Source organism: Balaenoptera borealis (assembly GCF_965194805.1).
Source record: "Balaenoptera borealis genome assembly, chromosome: 1".
In the NCBI taxonomy this organism is placed as follows: domain Eukaryota; kingdom Metazoa; phylum Chordata; class Mammalia; order Artiodactyla; family Balaenopteridae; genus Balaenoptera; species Balaenoptera borealis.
The window spans coordinates 28,685,092-28,706,423 of NC_138860.1; the positions used below are offsets into that span (position 1 = coordinate 28,685,092).

At 33.9% G+C, this 21,332-nt stretch overlaps 1 protein-coding gene, 1 long non-coding RNA gene and 1 pseudogene across 7 annotated transcripts in view; 2 read left to right on the forward strand and 1 right to left on the reverse strand.

Moving 5' to 3' along the window:
* LOC309605352 (tigger transposable element-derived protein 1 pseudogene) overlaps window positions 1–21,332 on the forward strand; it is a 485,483-nt pseudogene that overhangs the window by 446,204 nt on the left and 17,947 nt on the right. The gene's annotated exons all lie outside the window — the stretch shown is intronic.
* AKT3 (AKT serine/threonine kinase 3) overlaps window positions 1–21,332 on the forward strand; it is a 387,341-nt gene that overhangs the window by 144,421 nt on the left and 221,588 nt on the right. For 3 of the 5 annotated variants that reach the window (XM_082340891.1, XM_082340892.1, XM_082340894.1), the window contains one exon: window positions 8,782–8,907. The exons of 1 other annotated variant lie outside the window; for it this stretch is intronic. In XM_082340891.1, the coding sequence (XP_082197017.1) occupies window positions 8,782–8,907 (126 nt within the window). Of the gene's footprint in view, window positions 1–8,781; window positions 8,908–17,288; window positions 17,406–21,332 lie in introns of those variants that run through there. One more of the 5 variants, XM_082340895.1, reaches the window with a different exon arrangement.
* LOC309605611 overlaps window positions 1–21,332 on the reverse strand; it is an 867,207-nt gene that overhangs the window by 85,405 nt on the left and 760,470 nt on the right. The window lies entirely within an intron of this gene.

Below are 21,332 nucleotides of genomic sequence, written 5' to 3' on the forward strand. Positions count from 1 at the left end.
AGTGTGTGGAGTTGGAGACTTTTTCCTTATAATGCAGGAAGCAGATTAAAAAGAAAGCTTTGCTTTTGCAATCTACAAGGGCGTAAATGTCAGCAAAATAATAATTTAGTTCACATTTAACCCAGCAGGAAGCTGAGTACAGATTGAGTAATTCTCCACAACATATCTACTGCTAAGTAAACTAATCTCACGGTTTATTCTTCACTAAATTGCCAAGATGCTGTTTTTCTGCTGGCTAGTTTGTATGTGTGCTTTGTTCTCTCTCTCTCTCTCTCCATTTTCCTTGCTTTTCTCTCACATTAAAACTTAATACTATAACTTTATTAAGATATTCTTATGTTTAAAAGAATAATTAGTAAGTATCACATTTTTGGCTTACAGTGTAGTGTTTCCTAAAAACAAAGGGAACCAGGATTTGATTAACTAATTTACAGAATACCATGAAACAAGTACCAGAATGTTTAAAGGTAGATAGTAATTGTACAATTTTCTGGATAACAAAAGAAAATTATAAAGTAGACTAAGTACTGGCAGACCCGGCATTCTGAGATCTTAGAGAAGCTGGCATTCCAACATCTTGTGGTATTCAGTGCATAGGTACTTTTCTCATGATTGCTTCAAGCTTCAAAGCAAAACATGGATCCCAGGCTTCTTTAGGAAGTAGATATGAAAACTATATTTAATATAAAAATGACAAGTTCATGCATTATGCAGTGGAAGCAAAATTTCTTGACTATAATATACTTTTCAAAATAATCATGAAAGAGCATATGTGGTAAAGCAGAGGAATGTGGGTACATCTGGAAAGCATTTAAGGCATCTTGGAAGCATGATGCGAAATCACCAAAATTGTAAACACCTTCCATCTGGCCAGTTGCAGTGGTAACATTGACTAGTACAAGAGCAGACAAATCTCTCAGTGACCTTATGCGATAGTCATACAACCTGGGTGAAATCATCATAAAGATCTGAATGTTTTGCAATATGACCTCATGAATCAATACTATACAGAAAATCATGAGAGAAAAAGACAGGCCTGGGCAGTACCTTGAAATGTGAAAGGCAAAAGTGTGTTATATGTTATGCTGGATGGAAATAGTATCATAAACTATATAACCGTGCTTCTCTGCTTGCATTGTCATGAGGCTTCAAAGAGGAGGGGGTGCAGGGCCTATCTTGAATTAACACAGCAGCAAACCTGGATTAACACAGTTCATTTGTGGAACGTTGAAGGACCATATGCTGATACTGCTCCCAGTCTCTTCCCCCACAGAAATGCATCAAACAGCAAATATTATTGAACACCTTTTTCACAAGGCACATAGGTTGCTTTTTGGAAATGCCAAGGCATAGGAGATATTGCCATCCCTCAGTATGACCTCCTGGAGCATTAAAAATGACTGAAGAAGTGGAAGAAGTTTTCGTTTTGAATTTTAATTGCTCAGTCATCTGCTTTTCTCTAGCTCTATTTTCACTGCTGCCTACTATACTTAAAGCTCCGTGAGGGCAGGTACTATGCCTGTATCATTCATTGCTGCATTCTCAGTGCTTTTTTTAGTGACTTTTTTTAGTAAGTATTTTGACACTCACTAAATATTTTTGAATGACTGAATCTATTAGAAGCCCATTTCCCCCAATTTTAAATAAAAATGTTTAAAGAACCTTATTCTTTGATCTGTGATGCTCATTGAGCAGTAGCTTAAAATGACTGAGCTGGGCAAGAGCCATTAATGCTTTTGGCATGTTTTTCAGACATCACCTAATTTTCACAGACTGTCAACACACATCCAGAGCTGGTTAATGGCTGTTTGTTGAAGAGATTGCATAGAAGACACCATAGAATTTAACAATTTTAGTTTGCCCAAGGGCAAAGAAAGAACATCCTTGAAAAGGACTTAATGAAAGGGGAATGATAACCTAAAAATTTAGGTTTGCAGGAGCTGCAAAAGAGTCAACATATATTTAGTAAGCACCTACAGTGTTCAAAAGCACTTTCATTTATTAAAATTTCAGATTGTCCCTATGCAGTTGAAAAATTGTTATTATGCTAGCTCATTGCAATGTAGATAATATAAAAAAATTCTTTAAGATTATTTTCAAGACATCTGTAAAACAGTATGATGATAATTTCAGTGAATAGAATAGAAACTCATTTCTTCTATTCCCTCAGAGATAGAAATAGGGCTTTTACTTAGAACTAATTGGAATATGATACTTGGATCTGCTATATAAAAATGTAACAGGCAATTTCAAGAATTGCAAATATTTTATTATGTTTATCATTATACATTTCTTCAGTAACTATATTTAGTTATAAGATATTTACAATATAGCACACTATTATGAATTATACATTCAGTATTCATTTATTTATAGTGCTAATATTTATTTATGAAAATCCACTAGTGGAAAAAAGATTCTGCCATGTTTTCTTTGAGGAAGTTCACATGTGTAAATTTGGTTGGCATCTGTCAACAAGCAGCAGAATATTTACAGTATTGGGAACCATAAAATTAAATAGATTTTATACTGAAATTAACATTAAGGCTCTTTTTGTCTTAGGTAAAAATTGACCCATGAAGACTTTTACTTAAGACTAATGGTTTCTTAAAGTCATATAAATTTATTTTTATTGAAAGCTGTCATTTTTTGATTTAAAGCACTTCTTTGGAAATTCTTAAAATACTTGTATTTTCATGATATTGTACCCTGTGTATGTCATTTAATAAAAATAATTCAGAGAGATCTAAGACTTGTGCTTTTTTCTTTGGAAGACTAGTTACCTCTGTGATATCCTACCCCTATCTTTAAAAAAAAAGTAAAAGGTATTAAATCAGTGTTGTGTTTTGGTATTGGATAACCTGTTTTATTTCTTTAGCTAGGCTTTGTTTTATATACCTGAAACTAGTTAAAGAGACTTTTTTTCTGCTGGTGGAGTAAACTTATTACTGATTGCTGCGTATTGCCTCATTTATGTAAATACTCCTGAATAAGTGCTGTATTGAGTAGTAGAATGTTTAACGTGAGGTGAATTGTAAATATTACCACAAATGATAATGGCTTCATTTAATAATAATAATAATAATCTAACACTTGTTATATGCCAGGTAATGTTTTAAGTCCTTTTTATGTCCTTCCAAACCCTTCAGGTAGGTACTGTTATGATTCTCATTTTTCAGGTGAGGAAACTAAGGTGTAGAGAGGTTAATTTCCTGCAGCTGATAAATGGAAGAGTCAGAATTCAAACTCAAGCTATTATCCCTCAGAGATGACAAAGACAAATAATATTACATCTTAAAAACTTGGATTGTGGGACTTCCCTGGCGGTCCAGGGGTTAAGACTCTGCACTTCCAACGCAGGGGACATGGGTTCGATCCCTGGTCGAGGAACTAAGATCCCATGTGCCACGTGGTGCAGGCAAGAAAAAAACTTGGACTGTGATTAAACAAGAAAATACAATATAAAAAACTCAGTATTTTCAGGAAAGCTAAGTTTCAGCTTTATGATGAGTCAAAACAGTAATGCCTCTTTCCTGACATGCATGTGAGAATGCCTTCAGCCTCTTCCTTAGCAAGTGATTAGCTTTTGAAGCCTCTGTTACAGCAAGTATGAGTGGCCATTGGTAATTTTAAAAGCTATATCACCTGTATCTATAACAGAAACCATAATTTCAGTTTGCTTTGAGAAATTACAAGAAGTAAATTATTAAGTAAGGTAAGAAAGCTGGCAAAAGTCCAGAATCTGAAGTCCTCGTAACTAAGTAAAACTGTGAACTCCAGTAAACAGCTTCTTCCAACCCCACATTTCATAAATAGGATTCTCTGCTATTTATAGAAGTGATGTGGATTTTTCCCTCTGTATGCGTAAGGTATTAACTATGAGTCTCTATACCACTCATGCCAAGAACTTAATCAGTAGGGTTTTGTTTGTTTATTTGTTTGGTTTCTGTAGACAAGCCTTTGGTTATAGTGTTGAGACGCTGCATTAGTTTTCTAGGGCTGCTGTAACAAATTACGGAAAATTGGGTGGCTTAAAACAACAGACATTTATTCTCTCACAGTTCTGGAGGCCAGAAGTTAGAATCAAGGTATCAGCAGGTGTAAGCAGCAGGTGTAAGTTAGACTCCAGGTGTAAGGCTCCCTGTGGAGACTTCAGAGGAGAATCCTTGCCTCTTACAGTTTCTGGTGTCTTCAGATAGTCCTTTGCTTGTGGTGCATCATTCCAATATCTGTCTCCATGGTCACATTGCCTCTTCCTTTTCTCTATGTGTCAAATCTTCTTCTGCTTCACTTTTATAGATATTTGTAATTGGATTTAGGGCTCACCCAGATAATCCAGGATAAGCTTCTCTTTTGAGAAGCTCCTCTTCTCAAAATCCTTTTGCCATGTAAGGTGTTATTCCCAGTTTCCAGGGATTAGGGTGTATACATAGATTTTGGGTTCACCAGTCTACTACAGAAGCCAAGATATCAGAAACTTTGTTAGAAATTATGTGTTGTGATGTTCGTAATAGCATACTTCAAAATATATAAAGCCTCCAGCCAAGGAGTACGAAAGAATTGGAAGCACCCATTAAGGTAGATAGAAAGTTGTGATAGAAATCTTGTCCAGGTGTAACCGTGGTGCTTGCTGACAGTGCATACAAATCTCGAATGTATATTGATGGGTATCCATGGAACAGTCTCTTCAGAGGACTTGGTACCCCATAAATGCTGCTGCTTTATTTAACAAGACTTTCTCCCCATTATAACCAGGCTGTCTCTTAAATTAGTTCAAGTCTATGGGCTATAAATATAAAGATATGATGCAACTTGGTTTTAATGCGGCAGGTATAAACTTAGGGGTAAATGCTATGCTTAAAAAATAAAATGTGGTTGACTTCTAGCAGTCTATCTAAAAGGATCTGTGGCAGAGAGGGTAACTTTATTCTAGGCACTTAGCCCCTGTAAAAGCCAGGACTTTTTGGCCATATTTTTAGAGCAGCCTGAGAAGATGTGCCTTATTTGAACTGTCACTGCCTCAGCTGAGTGAATTAAGAAAGTGTTCCATGACCAGCTGGACAAGATCCGGTTTTCTTGGGAACCCCAAGGCTGCAGGAACAATTCTACTTTGCCATCAGTTTACACAGTGTCTTGCCAAGGTGTTGTGAAAAGCTATAAATTTTTTTATTCTTTTAAGCTAGGAATATTATCCTTCTTCTGTACTGGGTTTAGAAGGTGGCAATAAGCTCACTTTTTTCTTTTATTAATACCTTATGAGTTTGTGTCCTTGTAAGGCCCATTTCTTTGAGCCTCGGTTCCACTTTTGGAACTAGAAAATGAATATTTAATTAGGCCAACACATCATGCTATTATATGAGCTTTAGTTGAGAATGTTTATAGGAACCTATAAAAAAGGATCCACTTTCAGGAATACTCAGAACCCTTCTGCAAATTTTAGGGGGCACCTGAAATCTTGTGTAATACTGGAATATAAGCTTTATGAGTTAGAGACCATTTTTTGGGGGGGGTCTGCAACTGTGTTCCTAGCACCTAGAATAAATTAGTAAATACATGAATGCACTCCAAGCACTTTCTCAGAAAGTCCATTCATATTATAGATGAAAAATGACAAAATAAAAATTATCTTCAAGAGTCTTCATTGAAAGTTTGAGATCCACTATTAGCTTAGCGTGACAATACAGTTGTTGATTAACTGAATCAATTCAAAATTAGTAATAAAATTTTGTGAGAAATACTTATTTTTATCTAATAAAGAAGGGAAATTTTGACTTTCCAGCTTTTCTTCTGGGTCAATGACTATCTCACAGTCTGGGTATAATGTATTACCTGTCAGGGATGCATAATAGATTTATTTTTAAGAACTTTTTGGTAACCAGAAGTCCTGCTATAAACCACATAAAATACTTTAAATTTCTTAAGATTTGTTTAGTAAAAAGATAAAATTTTGTGGTGATGTTTTGTGTCTTTTATCTGCGCTTGTAAATACTTAGTGGCTGACAGGAAATTATTCGTAGAAATGAAAACTTTTATTTAATTATACACTTTTAAAATAAGTGTATTTAGTACTCTTAAAAAATAAGAAGAAATGATGTATAAGAAGAAATGGTGTTATCTGATTTTTTCTTTTTTAAAATTTTCAAAATGAATTACTTTCATTTTATCTTTGGTATAATTATTAAACCATTATTATTTAGCTTATCAGACTTATAGCACTTTGTACCTGTATAAATTTGTTATTGTTTTAAAATAGCATTTGAACTCTAAATATTATATTGCTAATTAGAGAACATTTTATATTTTATATTTTAAATTTTATATAGGAATACTTAAATATGAATGGAAAAATAAAACAATAAGTACAATCAAGAAAGGAACTGTTTCATTTTTTAATGGGGACTGTGGGTTTAGCATTCTGGTTTTACAAATTTGGCCTGTGTTTATTCACATTAGGGCCATATTTTTAAGTAAATTAAACTGAGGAGGGGTGTCAGGTTTTCCTTTTCTTTCCCTTAAGTTCCTCTTGTGTGCTTATATACTTGTGGGGAAGATATTCATATACATATTTATTCATTTAGTAAGTTATTATTGAGCATCGATAAAGTGGCAGGCACTAGGTTGGGCACTTGGAGTGTATCACTTGAAGGAAAAAGAACTGACAATGTTTACTTCCGATGGTTAAAACTGAGTTTTAAAGCAAAGAGTAGAATTTTGGAGAACATATCTGCCATCATGAGCTTCACAGCTTCCTACTGCTTACTTTGATTTGTAGTGATAATGAATGTGATTGTATAATGAATTGTGTCAATATTTGGAAGACCAGTATGACTTGGTGGACTAGTGTTTCCTAAACGAACAGTGAGTGATGTTACAAAATCATGCAGAGCGTAAAAGATTCATTCAGTGTGAAATACCAGTGGACTTCACATAGCAGAGTACAGAAAGTTCACGGATAATGGTTTCAAATTCCACATTGCAGTTAACCTTTTAGAAAATGACTGTTTGTCAAATGCTGGTGTAGTATCAAAGAAAGACATCTATAACTATCTGAATACTCTGCCCTTTTCCAGCTACACATCTGTTTGAGCCAGATTTTTTTTTCTATATTTCAATCAAAACAACATACCGTAACAGGTTAAAGCAGGTATGAGACTGGCTGTCTTCTGTTAAGCCAAAGATTAAAGAGACTTTCAAAGATGTAAAGCAGTTCTGCTCTTCACACTAATTTTTTTGTTTTAGAAAATAAAACTATTTTAATAAAAATATTAATGTTGCATGTAATGAGTTTATTGTTACTATTAAAGGAAGTAATAAGAATTTAAATTTTCAGTTTCTAATACTGTAAACATTATAGATGTAATCTACATACACAAAAATTTGTTGGGTATATTTAAGTATTAAAAGTATTTAAGGGTGTAAAGAGGTCTGCGATAAGAATTTGGAGAATTGCTGATTCAGAGGAATGATTCCACATCTGAAATACATGTTAGGGGTGAGATTATGGAAGAGCTCACATTTTATACTAAGAAACTGACACTTTACAGTAAACAGTAAGGATTCAGAATATTTTTGAGCACAAAATGATATAATGAAAGCAGTACATACAGACATTAGAATTATCTGGAGGTGATAGATGTATAAGATGGAAGGAGGGGGATGAGTAGAATAGGAGAGCAGTCACAGTGCATTAGCAGAAGGGCAGATGTAAGGTGTTAGGGCAGTTTGGGTTGGCTAAATGAGAGAGAGACTTGTGAGGGCAGTATTGACCTACCTACTGATAAGGAGAGGGAACAGTCAAGTGCTAGGTTTGAACTTCAATAACTGGTGTCAAGAGAAACGGATTTGTAGGGAAAGCTGAACTGCTTTCACATTTTTATAGTGCTGTGATTAACCACTTGAGATTGAAAAGCCAGGTGGAAATAGCCAGTAGAGAACTGAAAACTGAGACCAGGGAGCCTTCCAGCTCTTAGAGTATCATGGAACACCTCTGTTGCTTAAAATTTAAAAGAAGTATGAAGTAAGCAAATGGTGATCCGGTTGTTAAAAATTTATATTTTGGTGGCTAGTTGATAGCTTATATCAAAATCTGATAAAATATACATTTATTGACTATTATGTGCTTGGAACTACCATGTGTTCTTAGTTATTACATTTGTGTGTATGAGTGTGTGTGGTTTTTTTAAGCTCTATTAACCCATGTTCTTTCCTTTCCTTGACTTGTTTACAGCATTTGTACAGTTTTTTTCTCATGCATAACAATAAAATGTTGTTTAAACAAGTTACGATCAAGATTTAACAATGAAAACAGAATTTTTATCTTTCTTTTAAAAAATGACACAATTAGTTGTGGTACATGGAAGAGAAACATCTATTTCATGTCCCTCTTATGATAAGTGTTTTTTCATCGAAATTCCTTGATACTGTGTGTATGATTTATTTTCCAAGGCTTTTTAAAACGGCTGAAAATATGCTCTAACAACCATCTGATACGAAAAACTGAACAAAATGTGTACTCAGTTGAATGATTCTCTGAAGAAATAATGGTGCAAATGAATTATCAAAGTGTGAAATCATTAAAAACAAAACATGTTTGGGTTTTTATTGAATCTTAATTGCAGGCTTATGTATTTTCTTTTGTAAACTAAGTTAAAAGAAAATTGCCTATCTAAATTTTTGGAGGCCAGTGTTGTAGGACATATATTGTACCATAATTTATTTTTCACATAAAAGCTGCTGTTCCTTTTTTCCCCCAGCATTAACATGCATGCTTTCCTCATGTAGGAGAATATATAAAAAACTGGAGGCCAAGATATTTCCTTTTGAAGACAGATGGCTCATTCATAGGATATAAAGAGAAACCCCAAGATGTGGATTTACCTTATCCCCTCAACAACTTTTCAGTAGCAAGTAAGTTAATTATAACTGTTGATTCACCTTGTATTTATTTATTTGTATGGCCTTATGTGTCACATATCATGGGATATATGAAAAGCCTATGAAAAAGTTTAGGTTTGTATTTAATAGAGAAATTTTCAGCTTAGATAGAATTTCAGTTCCTTAGCATAGGGATTATCGATAATATGTGGTCTTATATAATGCAAAATAGTTTAATATTTTTATAGTTAGAACTTTGTGATAAAAACAATTCCTCAAATACATACCTCAAGTTTTTCTCTATAAAGTGTAAACAAAGACCTTTGAACTTGGTTGCTGGACTGAACTTGGTTGTAAGATGTTGCAGTACTTAGTGCATCTCTAATCAAAGTTTCCTATCATAGTTCTAGCTCTTTTGATTGATTGTATGATAAGAAACAAGTGATTTACATTAGACATTATCTTCTGGGGAGATTTTATGTTTGTAGTAAATTTTTCTTCCTTACAAATATCTAACAAAAATGTTTATAATTTAAACTTATTTAGAAATTGTATATTTGCTTGAACATAGCACAAAATAAACTGAAAGATGATAATGATGATTATAATTGTTATGACCAGGCTTTCAGATTGTTCAAATTACTGATTAATCAATGAAAGGAGTTTTCTGTGTTAATTTAGGAGTAAAGCATTTTAAAAGTTATGTTAACTTAGAATAAACTTGCATAAGAGATAAAGTTTGTACCATTGGGATAAAATCTTTAACTAGACACCATTCTTAATTTTAATTTTGGTTGTATGTTGTTATCTATTAGCCACGTTTAGAAAAGATGTGAGGGAAAATTGAAGCAAAAAATAAATTAAAAATATAATAAATAGCAACATCAGAAAATCCAAGGTAATAAAAATCCTCAAATATTATAAAAGTCATTTTATCATTATATAGAGCCCCAGTCTTTTTTATAGATACTTTCTTTCAATTTTTTTAAACAATAAGGTAAAACAATAAACCAAAGAGTTTGTGAAATCTTACTTAAAAAAAAAAAAAATTCTCTGTTTATGTAAGTGGATTGTTCCATAGGGAACTTCATTTTTTAAAAAGTGAGAATACCGTTGTATTTGTGCATTAATTAAGAAAATAATTTTTCTCTCCACCAAATTTATGGCTTTCTTTCAGTAGAAAATTATTTTAAAAATCCTATTGTCAATTGAAATAATATCTTGTATTTTGTATTGACTTTAAGAATGCATTTTCTTTCTAAAGATCTTTTTTGCAAGCATTTGCTTTAAAGTGATAGAAATTGGCTTTTAAAACATAAGCAACATACATTATCATATCTGACCTAAAGCCAGTATGGTTTCTTAGTTTCTTCTATTTTACTAGCAAATGCTATTATTGGTTTGTCTGAAATAATTTATAAAGTATAGAACTCCTGTATCTGCTGATAAAAATGCAGCATTCTTTGACCTTATGAAATTTCACACCTCAACAAGTTTTAAAGACATACTGTATGTCACAGTCTGCCAACATCTGCTCTGACACTTCCACTGGCAGAGGCTGAAATAAATGCTGCACTCTTGAGGAGAAAACCTATTTAGTGACTGACAGTCAACTTATCCATGAAATCAATATTAGTCGACATCTGTAATCTTTGCTTGTATAATCAAGTAGTTGTGGATAGTTGAGTCAAACTAATAAGTTATAGACCGGCTCCTTAATTTTTGGAAGGGTGTTAACGTGGATCTGATACTAAATAAACTATTTTAAATTGATTATTTTTAACACCTGACTTATTGCAATTGTAAGTTTTATAAATAATAATTATCTGAGGAAATAATGTGTAGTGAAATGGGCCCTGGGTGAAGAAATAGTTCAAATTTAAGCTCCACCAAAAGCTATGAGTATGACCTTGGGCAGGTCATTCTCTGAGACACTGTGGTCTTTAGTCCCTTCATCAGCATAGTGAGAACATCTGGATTCAATGAATTTGTAAGGCCCTTTTGTCTCTAACATTCTGTGATTCTGTGAGGGGAGTTTGAGCAAGCCCTTGAAGAGTGAGTAGGAATTAAGCAAATTAAAATAGAGGTGAAGGATATTCCAGGCAGAGGGTAACAAAGGATGTTTTCATGAGGTATTAAGAGAAGGAACAGTTGGAGCCAGAGAGGGTTACTCCACTAATAGTTTCCCTTTTGTCCTAGCCCACTTTAGTATATGAAAAAAGATACTCGTATATGAAAAAAGAAACTAGAAATACAAGGTATTTCGAAGCTACGTTGGGAAATGTTACATATACACATGTATTCCATTCATAGCTACAATGAGTCCCCTACTTTTCCTGATAATTAAAAATGGTACTTCAAAAATTAATCTTTGTGGGTTTTAATGAAATTTTACCAAAATAGGTTTTTTATCCATATGAAAAAAATAAAGTATGAGAACTAGAAGGGATTTGGAATTGATCTTTCCAATCTTCATGAAGTTTCAAATTCCTTTTCTTCTGATTTAAAATTTCCAAACAGATAAGTCTTTATACTAGTTTCTACTTTTCAGTCCACTGCAGTCTAACTTGCTTTCTTATTCACTTGATTGAAACCACTTTTCAATCAGTTCTCCAGTGACCCCTTAATTGCTAAGAGTAGTAGACATTTTTCAGTTTTTCTTTTCCTGGATTTATATCTGGGATATATTTTATACTTTTGATTACTACTTCCTTTTTGGGATGATCTCTCCCATTGTGTTCTAGGATGCTTTTCTTTCCTGGTTTTCTTCCTTTGCCTATTGCATGCATTTTGATATCTAACTGGGTTCTGGCCAAGGACTGTTCTCACTATGTACCCTCTCCCTGGATGGTCACATTCACATTAAGGTTTCAGTTACTCCTAGTATGCAGCTTGCTCCCACACTTATGTATCTTCAGGGCAGGCCTCTTTTCTGAGCATTAAGGTACTACATTCAACTGACTGCTGGACATCTCTACCTAGATATTCTTTTGTAGTCAACATAGCCTAAGCTGAACTGAAGATAATTTTGTCAACTTTCCCCCCTGTATTCACTACCTCAGTTCTGTCTTGAGCAGAAACCTGGGTCTATTCCATGCCTTTTTTTTTCTTCAAATCTTCACCCCACTCCCAATTCATTTCTAGTCCTGCTGGTTTTGCTTATTTCTTTAACTTACGTCCTTCTCTGTAACCACCCTAGAATAAGCCCTCATCATCTCTGCTATAGATTCTTAACTATAGATCTATGCCTGTAGTTTCTACCACTCATATTCTTCCTTCACATGACTGTCAAAGTGATCTTTCTAAAATTAAATACTAACTATGCTGCTACCCTATGAAAGCCCTGCGCTGGATCTTCATTGCCTACTGGATAAAGTCCAGATTCCTTCTATATCACACAAAGATCTCCTCAATCTGGCCTCTGCTTTCAACTCTTGCCTCATCTCTCTTCTGCTGTCCAATTATACTTTGGCAGTACTGAACTGCTTATAATTCCCTATATAAACTATGCTGCTTTCCTACTCTGAGCCTTTGTTTTTGCTGTTCCCTCTGATTGGAATGTCTTTCTGTCCTCTATTTGCTGGAATAATTTTTTTTTTTGTCCTTTAAGACAATTCAGATTTAAATCCCTATCCTCATTCCTTGCTAAATTATTCCTCTCTTCTCTTTACAAGGCTGTTATCTTTTGTTGTTATCACATTGTTTCTCGGTTGTCTTGTTCATGTGTATGTCTCGTCCACTAATCTGTGAGTTATTTTAGGGGAAAAAGCCTAGTGTTATCTTATATCTCCTAGTGCCTACATACTAGGGTTTAATAACTTTTTGAATGAATGTCTGAAAACATCTAGTCCAGATTTCTCCTTTTTTAGATGAGAAAAAAGAAGCCTTTGAAAATTCAGTGATCTTTTTAAGGTTGCTTTACTAGGTAGTGGTAGTTAAGTATCAAGATTAAAACTCAAATCTCTCTACTGTCATTTAGGTGTTATCTCCCACTCTGCACTAGCTGCCCTCCCCTCCCCCCCCCCCCCCCCCCGCCAATTCCCCACCTCCATTCTGTGCCATTTTCCCTATCTAGAGCTTTGAGATCTGATTTTGGGTCCGATTCCAAATCTTAAATTCTAAATATCCTTTGGCACGCGGATTGTAAACTCTCCAACACCTATAAAATGCGGATAACAGTATTTGACCTTTATCCTTTTTTGGGTGGAACAAATATGAACTATATGTGCAGTTGCCTTCTAAATATACTATAGAAATGTAAGTAAAATAATATTTTTTTCAAGAAAATTATATCTCTAATCAGAATTATGGTTAGGTAAGTTACTAATTATATATTGAGATTTATCTTGGCATAGGAAGCATTACACTTTGACTGAAAAATAATATAGGCTACATACAAGCATTGTTGCAAAGCTATTTTCAAAGGTACATTGAGCACAATAGCTTGTCTACCCAGTTAGTAGTCATGGTCTGACATTTTGACAGTTATTAGCCCAACTCAGAAGTGGAAACAATTGCCCAATGGAGAACTTGAACATTTGTCCAGGTCTTGAGGCTCATCCTACTTTTTATCTAATTCTTCCTCCTCACAGTGGTGGGAAGGGAGAAGTGCCAGCCTGTGTCCCCAGGAGCACCTACTAGAATTCTCCCTTATTCCATGTTGCAGAAACTGGCCCACTCTGACAATATCCCTTTCCTCTCTGAAACCTTTCTTCTATCTTCTTCTATCCCTTTTAAAAAAGAAATTGGTCAGTCTGCATTTCGTAGGCCAGTTTTAAAAGTGAAATGATATGTTTACTCACTAATCTGTTTTTCTTCTTCTCTTTGAAAGAAAGTAAGGGAATTATGGGACTTTAACCTACCAAAAACCATTTTTACCTCTGAATAAATATTAGACTCAGAGATTTTAAGTGTGTAGAAAAATCAATTTATTCCTACTAATGCTTTCATTGTGGTTGTTCACGGGGATAGAGAAATAGCATATGACTTGATTCTTAGTCTTACACAACATGTAATAGAAAAGTCTGCAATCTAGAAAAGCAATACTGTAAATCTAAAATAACCCTATGCTATATAAATGTATACAAGGATTATGAGAGATCAGAATAGCTTACTTTTAAAGGGCTTATTGATTATTAGAACCATACTAGATTCTAAAAGGAGTATAAAATACAATTTTTGTTTGTAGGAATTTATCATTGACTCTGGAACACATTTGAATAGAGCATATAGCAATGGGAGGAAAAATGAGATGAATTTTATAGAAAATAAATGCTGTAGAAGTTGAGAGAGTAGGTAAAGTTAAGGTAAGATGACTAGATAAGAATTTACGCATGAGATAAGGTTAACATGAGCCCAGAAGGACAGGTGATATTTAGGTTTTTGGAAGAAGGAAGACTTTCTCAGTGAGGTTAACAACATAAGCAAATATGAAGTCTGGAATTAAGGAGTAGCCTGTTTGTGAATAGTATAGGCAATATGCTAGATGGATAGAGAGTTTTTGTTGGAGGAAAAAAAACGTTACGATTAGATAACTTGTAATCAGGTTGTGAAAGATCTTGAATACCAGTTTGATGTTTTTAATGGAAACCCGTTGAAAACCATTGGTGGCTTTTGAGCATTAGGTGTCCAATCACTGTTTGATTAAAAAAGAACCTATATGGTTATAGTGTACAGTAGAAGGCATTCATCCATAGACCAATAGTTTTCTTTTTCTTCCTAATATGAGTCAATCAGTCAGCTAGGGATTGTCTTATTTTCCCTATTTTCCAGTCTCACTGCTGTCATCCTAGTTCAGTTCTTCATCAGTTCCCCCCCTGGATTATTTTGATAGTCTCTTAATAGATCTCTTGCCTTCAAGTATTCTCCTCTCTGGAGTATTTGGAAGCAATGCATAGGATAGATTCATCTTCAAAAAAAAATCTTCCCTTGCACATATCATCTTGCTCAGAAGAATCTTAAATTTTCTCCATTTTCACAAGAGGAAGATGAATTTTTTTCATATTTATGTTTATACTGTATATATTCAAGTATTCCTTTTTTCTTCTATTACTCCTCAATGTTCCATACATTTTTGGGACTTAAATTGCTAGATTTTATTAGGTTCAATTGCATGTGGAATTCTAACCCTGCTTTTGTTTTGAGTGATTTTTAGACCATTTTATGTACTTGATCATTTGAAGCTGTGGTGCTTTTTTCCCTCTAATTGGGTTCAGATTTTTAGGAAAACAGACAGTTATATCTGGTACTAGGTGCATCTATCTCACTGTAAGGAATGCCTTACTTAAAAATTAAGTGAATTACTATAAATTTAATCAAAATTTCTTCTTATCCTTCATTTTTATGGGTGGTACTATATTTATATATTTGCAAAATTTAACCCATAAACCAAGTTTAGAATTGGGAGTAGAGAGAACCTTTTTTAAAAATCACTTTAAAAGGAGATAGTTTTTAGAAAATTTTGAAGAGTATAATGCCATATTTAGTCACATATTTTCTTCCTCTCATTCAAGTCACACTTCAATCTGATAAGAAAAAAATTTTCCACAGAATTTTTACTCTTTCCTCCTTTTTTCTACATTGTACGACGAATGTGCACAAAAGAAAATGTGTAATCCCATTTTAATGGATTTAGAGTTTCAAATCCAGCTCCTCCTACATGTGAGAACAACCCTCTGTATCTCTGAAAGATTTCATCAGTTACATGTCCTTTATAAACGTAAATTTATGTGTGTATCATTTGAGTTTCCTATTAGATAATCTCACGATTTTAATACTTCCTTTATTATAGTACTGCAAGTGACCTGATGAGATTGGTTAGAGCCTGTATTTCCCCTAATACAGGGAAAAGATGATCTCTCACCCCTCTCTTCTGATTTACTCTAGAGCTAATCTATTTAGTTGTAGTCTTTACCTTCTCAGCCCCATTCATCAGCATATAACTTACTACGGGATCTTATGTAGAATCAAGGGAAATGATAAACTTCCAGAGCACAATCACTGTGTATACTCATTTAAAAAATTTCCTATAACATTTATTATAAGATCTGATACATTGGAAGGTCACTTGACTTGGTGTCAGTAGACCTAAGTTTGAGTCTTGGTTCTGCTACTTTACTAGCTATGTGACCTTGGGCAAATGGCATAACTTTTCTGATCTTTGTTTTTCTCATCTTTAAACATGAGGTTATCTACTTCTCAGGATTATGGTGAGGGTTAAATGAGATGATATAAGTGAAAACACTTTGTAAATTATAAATGCTATACAAATAAAAGTAATAACATGAGATAGAATATGCTCAGTAATATTTTCTTAATTGAGTTAAATGGCAGCCATTTTCCCCTCTCCAGCTAAGTTACATTGGAGTAGGGTGGAAACTAATCTATTGGGTTTTCTTTAAAGACCATTACAAGTTTTAAGTAGAACCTGTCTACAACGAGGTTGAAGTTGAGACCAGCAGCTCTTGTTTGGTTTGGGGAAAATTTTCAGTTTTATTTAATGCCGAAGACTTTTGTCTGTAGAGGCTAGTCTTTCTTATAACTAAACAACATGAGCTAGACCCCTAAACCATGCCCATGGCCTTTCTGGAAAACGAAGAAGACATCACTGCAGCTGAAAGGGCAGCACCATTTGGATTGACCTCAGAGGAACTGGGTGCAGACCAAATTCTTTAATTAGAAGTTTTAGTCAGAAGTTTTTTGTTTTTTAATAAAAGTAATAACATCCTCAAATATCTTTCTGACTGTTCTAAGAGGATTCTTTGGTTACCATCCACTGCGGAAAATTTTTAAATTAATTTGGTTCTCCCATTAGATAATTACATTTTTGTAAGACAGAGTTTGCAGTGGGGATTGTTTTTAGGGGAAGGCAGGCAGGGAGTGATCAATGTTAATAGCTTACGTTAATGTGAGGACATAAAAGAGATCCCAGCAGAACCAACCTTCCTTCCTCCCTTCCTTCATCCCTTTCTTCTTCCCTTCCTCCCTTTCTCCTCTTCTTACTTCTCTCTCTGACTTGCTCCCTTCCTCCCTCCCTCCCTCCCTCCCTCTCTCTCTCATTCAACTTCCCCTAAGGTCAGCAATCAACTCTCACTTATCCAAAGATACTTATGTAAAGAACACCATACCTGTAATAATTTTCACTGAATTCTTCTTAAATACTTTTAAATTAAATTGTTTTTAAATACTTTTACCTTTCTTTACTTCCTTTTCTCATCATCCTAAGTAACAACCTCACACGCTTTGTTCTGTTTTGAAATTTCCTACCTTATGTGCATATGATTTAAAGTAACACAATTTGGAAACATAGGAGTTATCACAATTAATAATTAAACATATTTTTAGGAAATCTAAGTTCAAATGAATATTTAGAAAGCTTTTATTGAGGGTTTATTGTGTTCTCAACATTGTACCAGGTACTGAGGGAAAAAAGAAGGAAATAAGGAAGGAAACCAACCTTTCTTTGAGCGTTACTATGTGCCAGGCCCTTTCACATATGTTATCTCATTTAATCTTCACAACAACATTCTGAGGTAAGTATTATGTTCTCCATTTTAAAGAGACTGAGAGAGATTATGTGACTTGCTTTAGGTCACTTATCTGGCAAATGGCAGAGCCAGAATTTCAACCTGTGTCTAACAGAATGCTAACCTTAAAGCCTGCGTTCATTTCATTAATCCACAGACATATGATATAGCTCTTGAATTTGAAGAATTTATAATCTAGTAGCAAAAATATGCCACAAACCCTTGGAGTTAGTATTTTGTGATTGGTATTTTGATGGTTCAGTTCTGAAGTAAGTTTATAATTAAAGAGTTTAGGAAAGGGAGGTATCATTAAGGACTAGATCATCAAGAAAAGCCTCATTGAAAATTGAGATTGTTTGGAGAAATAGTAAGATTTCAAAAGATGACATATATTCCAGGTAACAGGAATAGCAATAATTTGAAAAAAATATTTCTAAGAAACTTCGGCTGAATCTCTTATTGTTAATTTAAATGGGTATGAAATCCTCAGATATGAATGAAATCTCCAGATGGTATGTTATTTCTTTATCCCTGTACAGAGTGAAAAATATCAAAGGAGAAAGAAGGATAAATGATAGGAATAAATATGGCACTTGAAATATTAAGCAGAATGCCATAATCATACCAGATACTTTGTTTTCTTAGTGTCAGAGTTAGGCATTCGGTCCCCTATTTGCTTACTTGGCGTTTTACATGCAGTTTCTGTAGTAACATTGCTATTCATCTTCTCTTCTCGTAGAGTATAAAATAATTTTACTGATGCAAATAAATATTCTATTTTAAACTATCATCTTAAAGTCAATACTTTTTTTTTTAGCTAAAAATATTTTGAACTGTAGCTTTTAGCTTGGAAAGGAGAGCATCATCTATCTTTATTTTTTTAAAATCCAATTTATTTTGTGTAAGAGAGCTGAGGTGGTCTGAATGCGGAGTGATTAGTGGGTGTGGGGTGGGAGGATCACCACCTGCGGCCTGTGTGTAATAAGCAACTGTGGTGGATTTTCGTATAATTTTTTTAATATTAAATTAATTATTAATAGGTCAATATACTTCAGTTTTTCAAATAAAATTTTACTGAGTGTATAACACTCAGCTAGCCTTTGGTGCTAAGGATCCTTGTACTGTTGTTTTATCTTATTACTGATCCTAGAATTTTCCTCTGTGATACCCTTCCATATCTGAAGAGTAAAAATAATTCTTTTTACACACATTTCTGAGTATACTCATTTATCACCTGATTACTTCTATAGATTATTTTTGGTTGAGTTAAATGTAAATAAAACCTAGCTGCCTTATTTATATAATATTTGTTTTTAACTTAAATTTTTTTTTTCTAAAAAGTAGAGCTTTATGTGTAATTACTTTTTAAAATTGTAAATTAGGGAATTCCTGGTGGTCCAGTGGTTAGGACTCTGCCCTTTTACTGCTCTGGTCGAGGAACTAAGATCCTGCAGGCTGCATGTTGCAGCCAAAAAAAAATCCCAAAATTGTAAATTAAAAAATGATTATATGCCCATTATATTTGCTGCTTTAATCCCATCTTACTTATAATTAATACATATGAAATTAACAGAGACTTAAGGAAGTAAAGGAAGAGAACTAACATTTTTTAAGTACCTATAATGTATGAGGTGCCTTATTTACAGGAACATGACAAGAAAAACATGAAATAAATATTACCTTAAAAAAACCAAACTAAATAGTGAAACTGAGACCTAGAGAGATTAAGAAACTTTCCTAGAGTCTCAAAGCAAGTACATGGGACAATTAACTATGATTTGGATTCTGGACTAACACCCAGCTTGAATGCATTTAATCATAAATGGGGTTCAGAGATGACGACATTATTCAAGTAATGTATATTCAGTACCACAAAAACTTCGTGATATGTCAAGTATTATTAACAGTAGGTTAATAGCAGACTCTCATTGTTCTCAAGAGGTATATTTTATTTAACTGTGAAATTTATTTATACTACAGCAGAGGGACAAGCATGGAGGTGGTAGCCAGGTGGTTGATTATTTGATAGAAATTTATTATGTAATATTGGGCCAGTCACTTCACCACCCTGGTGTTTTATCATCTGTGATGAGAAGGAGTTGGAATGAAGAATCTCTGAAGTCTTTTCTTCTAGAAGTCAATGATTTGCCTATCAGCAGCAGATAATAATTTCTTGGAACATTCAGTCTATTGAGAAGTAATAATAATAATAATAACCACTTGTTGAGCACCTGTTTGCTATGCACTTTATATGTATATTACTAGTTCTGCTGACATTTTTTCAGGATACATAATATCTCTATTTTATAGCTAGGGAAACTGGGCTCATAGAATTTGCCAGTGGTCATGCATCTAATAAACTTTGGAACTGAAAGCTAAACCCACAGCTTTCAGGTGTCAAGGCCAGTGCTTTTTTCACACCACTGCTTAACTAAAACATCTCTGGCTGCTGTAGGGTCTTCAGGTAAGAGGTTTTCTAGCATAGGCAGTTCAGAAGGTGTGGGCTTTCCATGCCCCTAGACTAGATTATATGTTAGCATCATGGATCAAATCTTGTCAGTCTCAACTAGTATATGAAAATATATTTCAGAGCTTTTGGATATTTACATTTAAGGAAACTGAAGCTTAATGCAGAGAATTTAGTAGGTGAAGATTTCAGCCTTTTTCTTCCAATTATATCAAAGAAGTCATAGGAGAAACACTAATTTTTAGAGACAGAATCATCTGGATATTAGTACAAATTATATTATCATTGCATTTTTAACAAACCAGATTTGAGGGACACGTTTTTTATCCTGCTGGAGTTATATACTAAATCGCTGCCTTTCTGTTTTTTCCCCTATATCTTTATGCTATTTTAAAGCATTTGTTATATTTTGAATAAAGTTAAATGAGGCTCAAGGCCACAGTGAGGGGAAGGACCTTTAAGCCTTGGAATTTAGGAAGGATAGAGAGGCATTCTTTGGGGTTGGAAATAATACATAATCAAGCAGATGCTAATGAAAAAATGAAATGCAGAGCATGAAAAAAGAGGCAAGGGTGCCTGTTTGAAAGTTTTATGGAGGAGAGTACATTGCCCCTTTATTACAATAATGTTTCTGCACTATAATAAGGTCTTTCATTGCAAGTTCAGCTTTTTTCATTCATTTGTTTTGTGCTCTGCTTCCTGTTACTAATTGTCAGCACAATGGTCTTCCAACTATGAAGTCTCAGTGTCCTTTTGGACCAATTTGTCATTGTCTTTCTCCCTCACCCCCAACCCGTGCACTATTACTATGGTTGCATTTTTAGACATTTTTAATGTTTTAAAATGGCAGTGCTTTTGAAACATGCCAGAATAGTTCATGCTAATTGAATCATCCAACCAGCAACAGTTATTGCTTCCAAAAGCACACTGATAAAGTTTCTGTCTCTATAGGATATTCTTATAAAGTAATTAAAATATAATTCTTTATAGCATTATTCCATACGCATTGTTTCCTTTGAGCTTTACAATCGTCCTATGGAAATAGGACATTTTGTTAAAATATTTTTATTAAACTGTATTATTTACAGATCTACTGTTACCTCCTAAATTCTTTGGGATTTCTGTGCCTTTAGGAACTTACATTTCTACTGTTTTTCTGCTAATGGCTCTCTATTCTTATAGCTAGATTATTTTACATGACTAAGGAATCAACAAGGTTGGCTTAGATTGACAAACCTGAAGAAGTTCCGATTCCGATAACTATAGTTACATGTTAATTCATGTTAGGTTTTTAACATTTTGGTCAGTAAATATTTCAAATGTGCTCTCAGTTTTGTATCAATAATCTAATATTGACAGAAAGACATTTTTCCAATGTAACTTTGGTCAATTTTCTTTGGGGGAAAATTGTTTCAGTACTCTGCATGTCACCTGTTTCTATCACTTTAGTATTGCAGAACACTTGA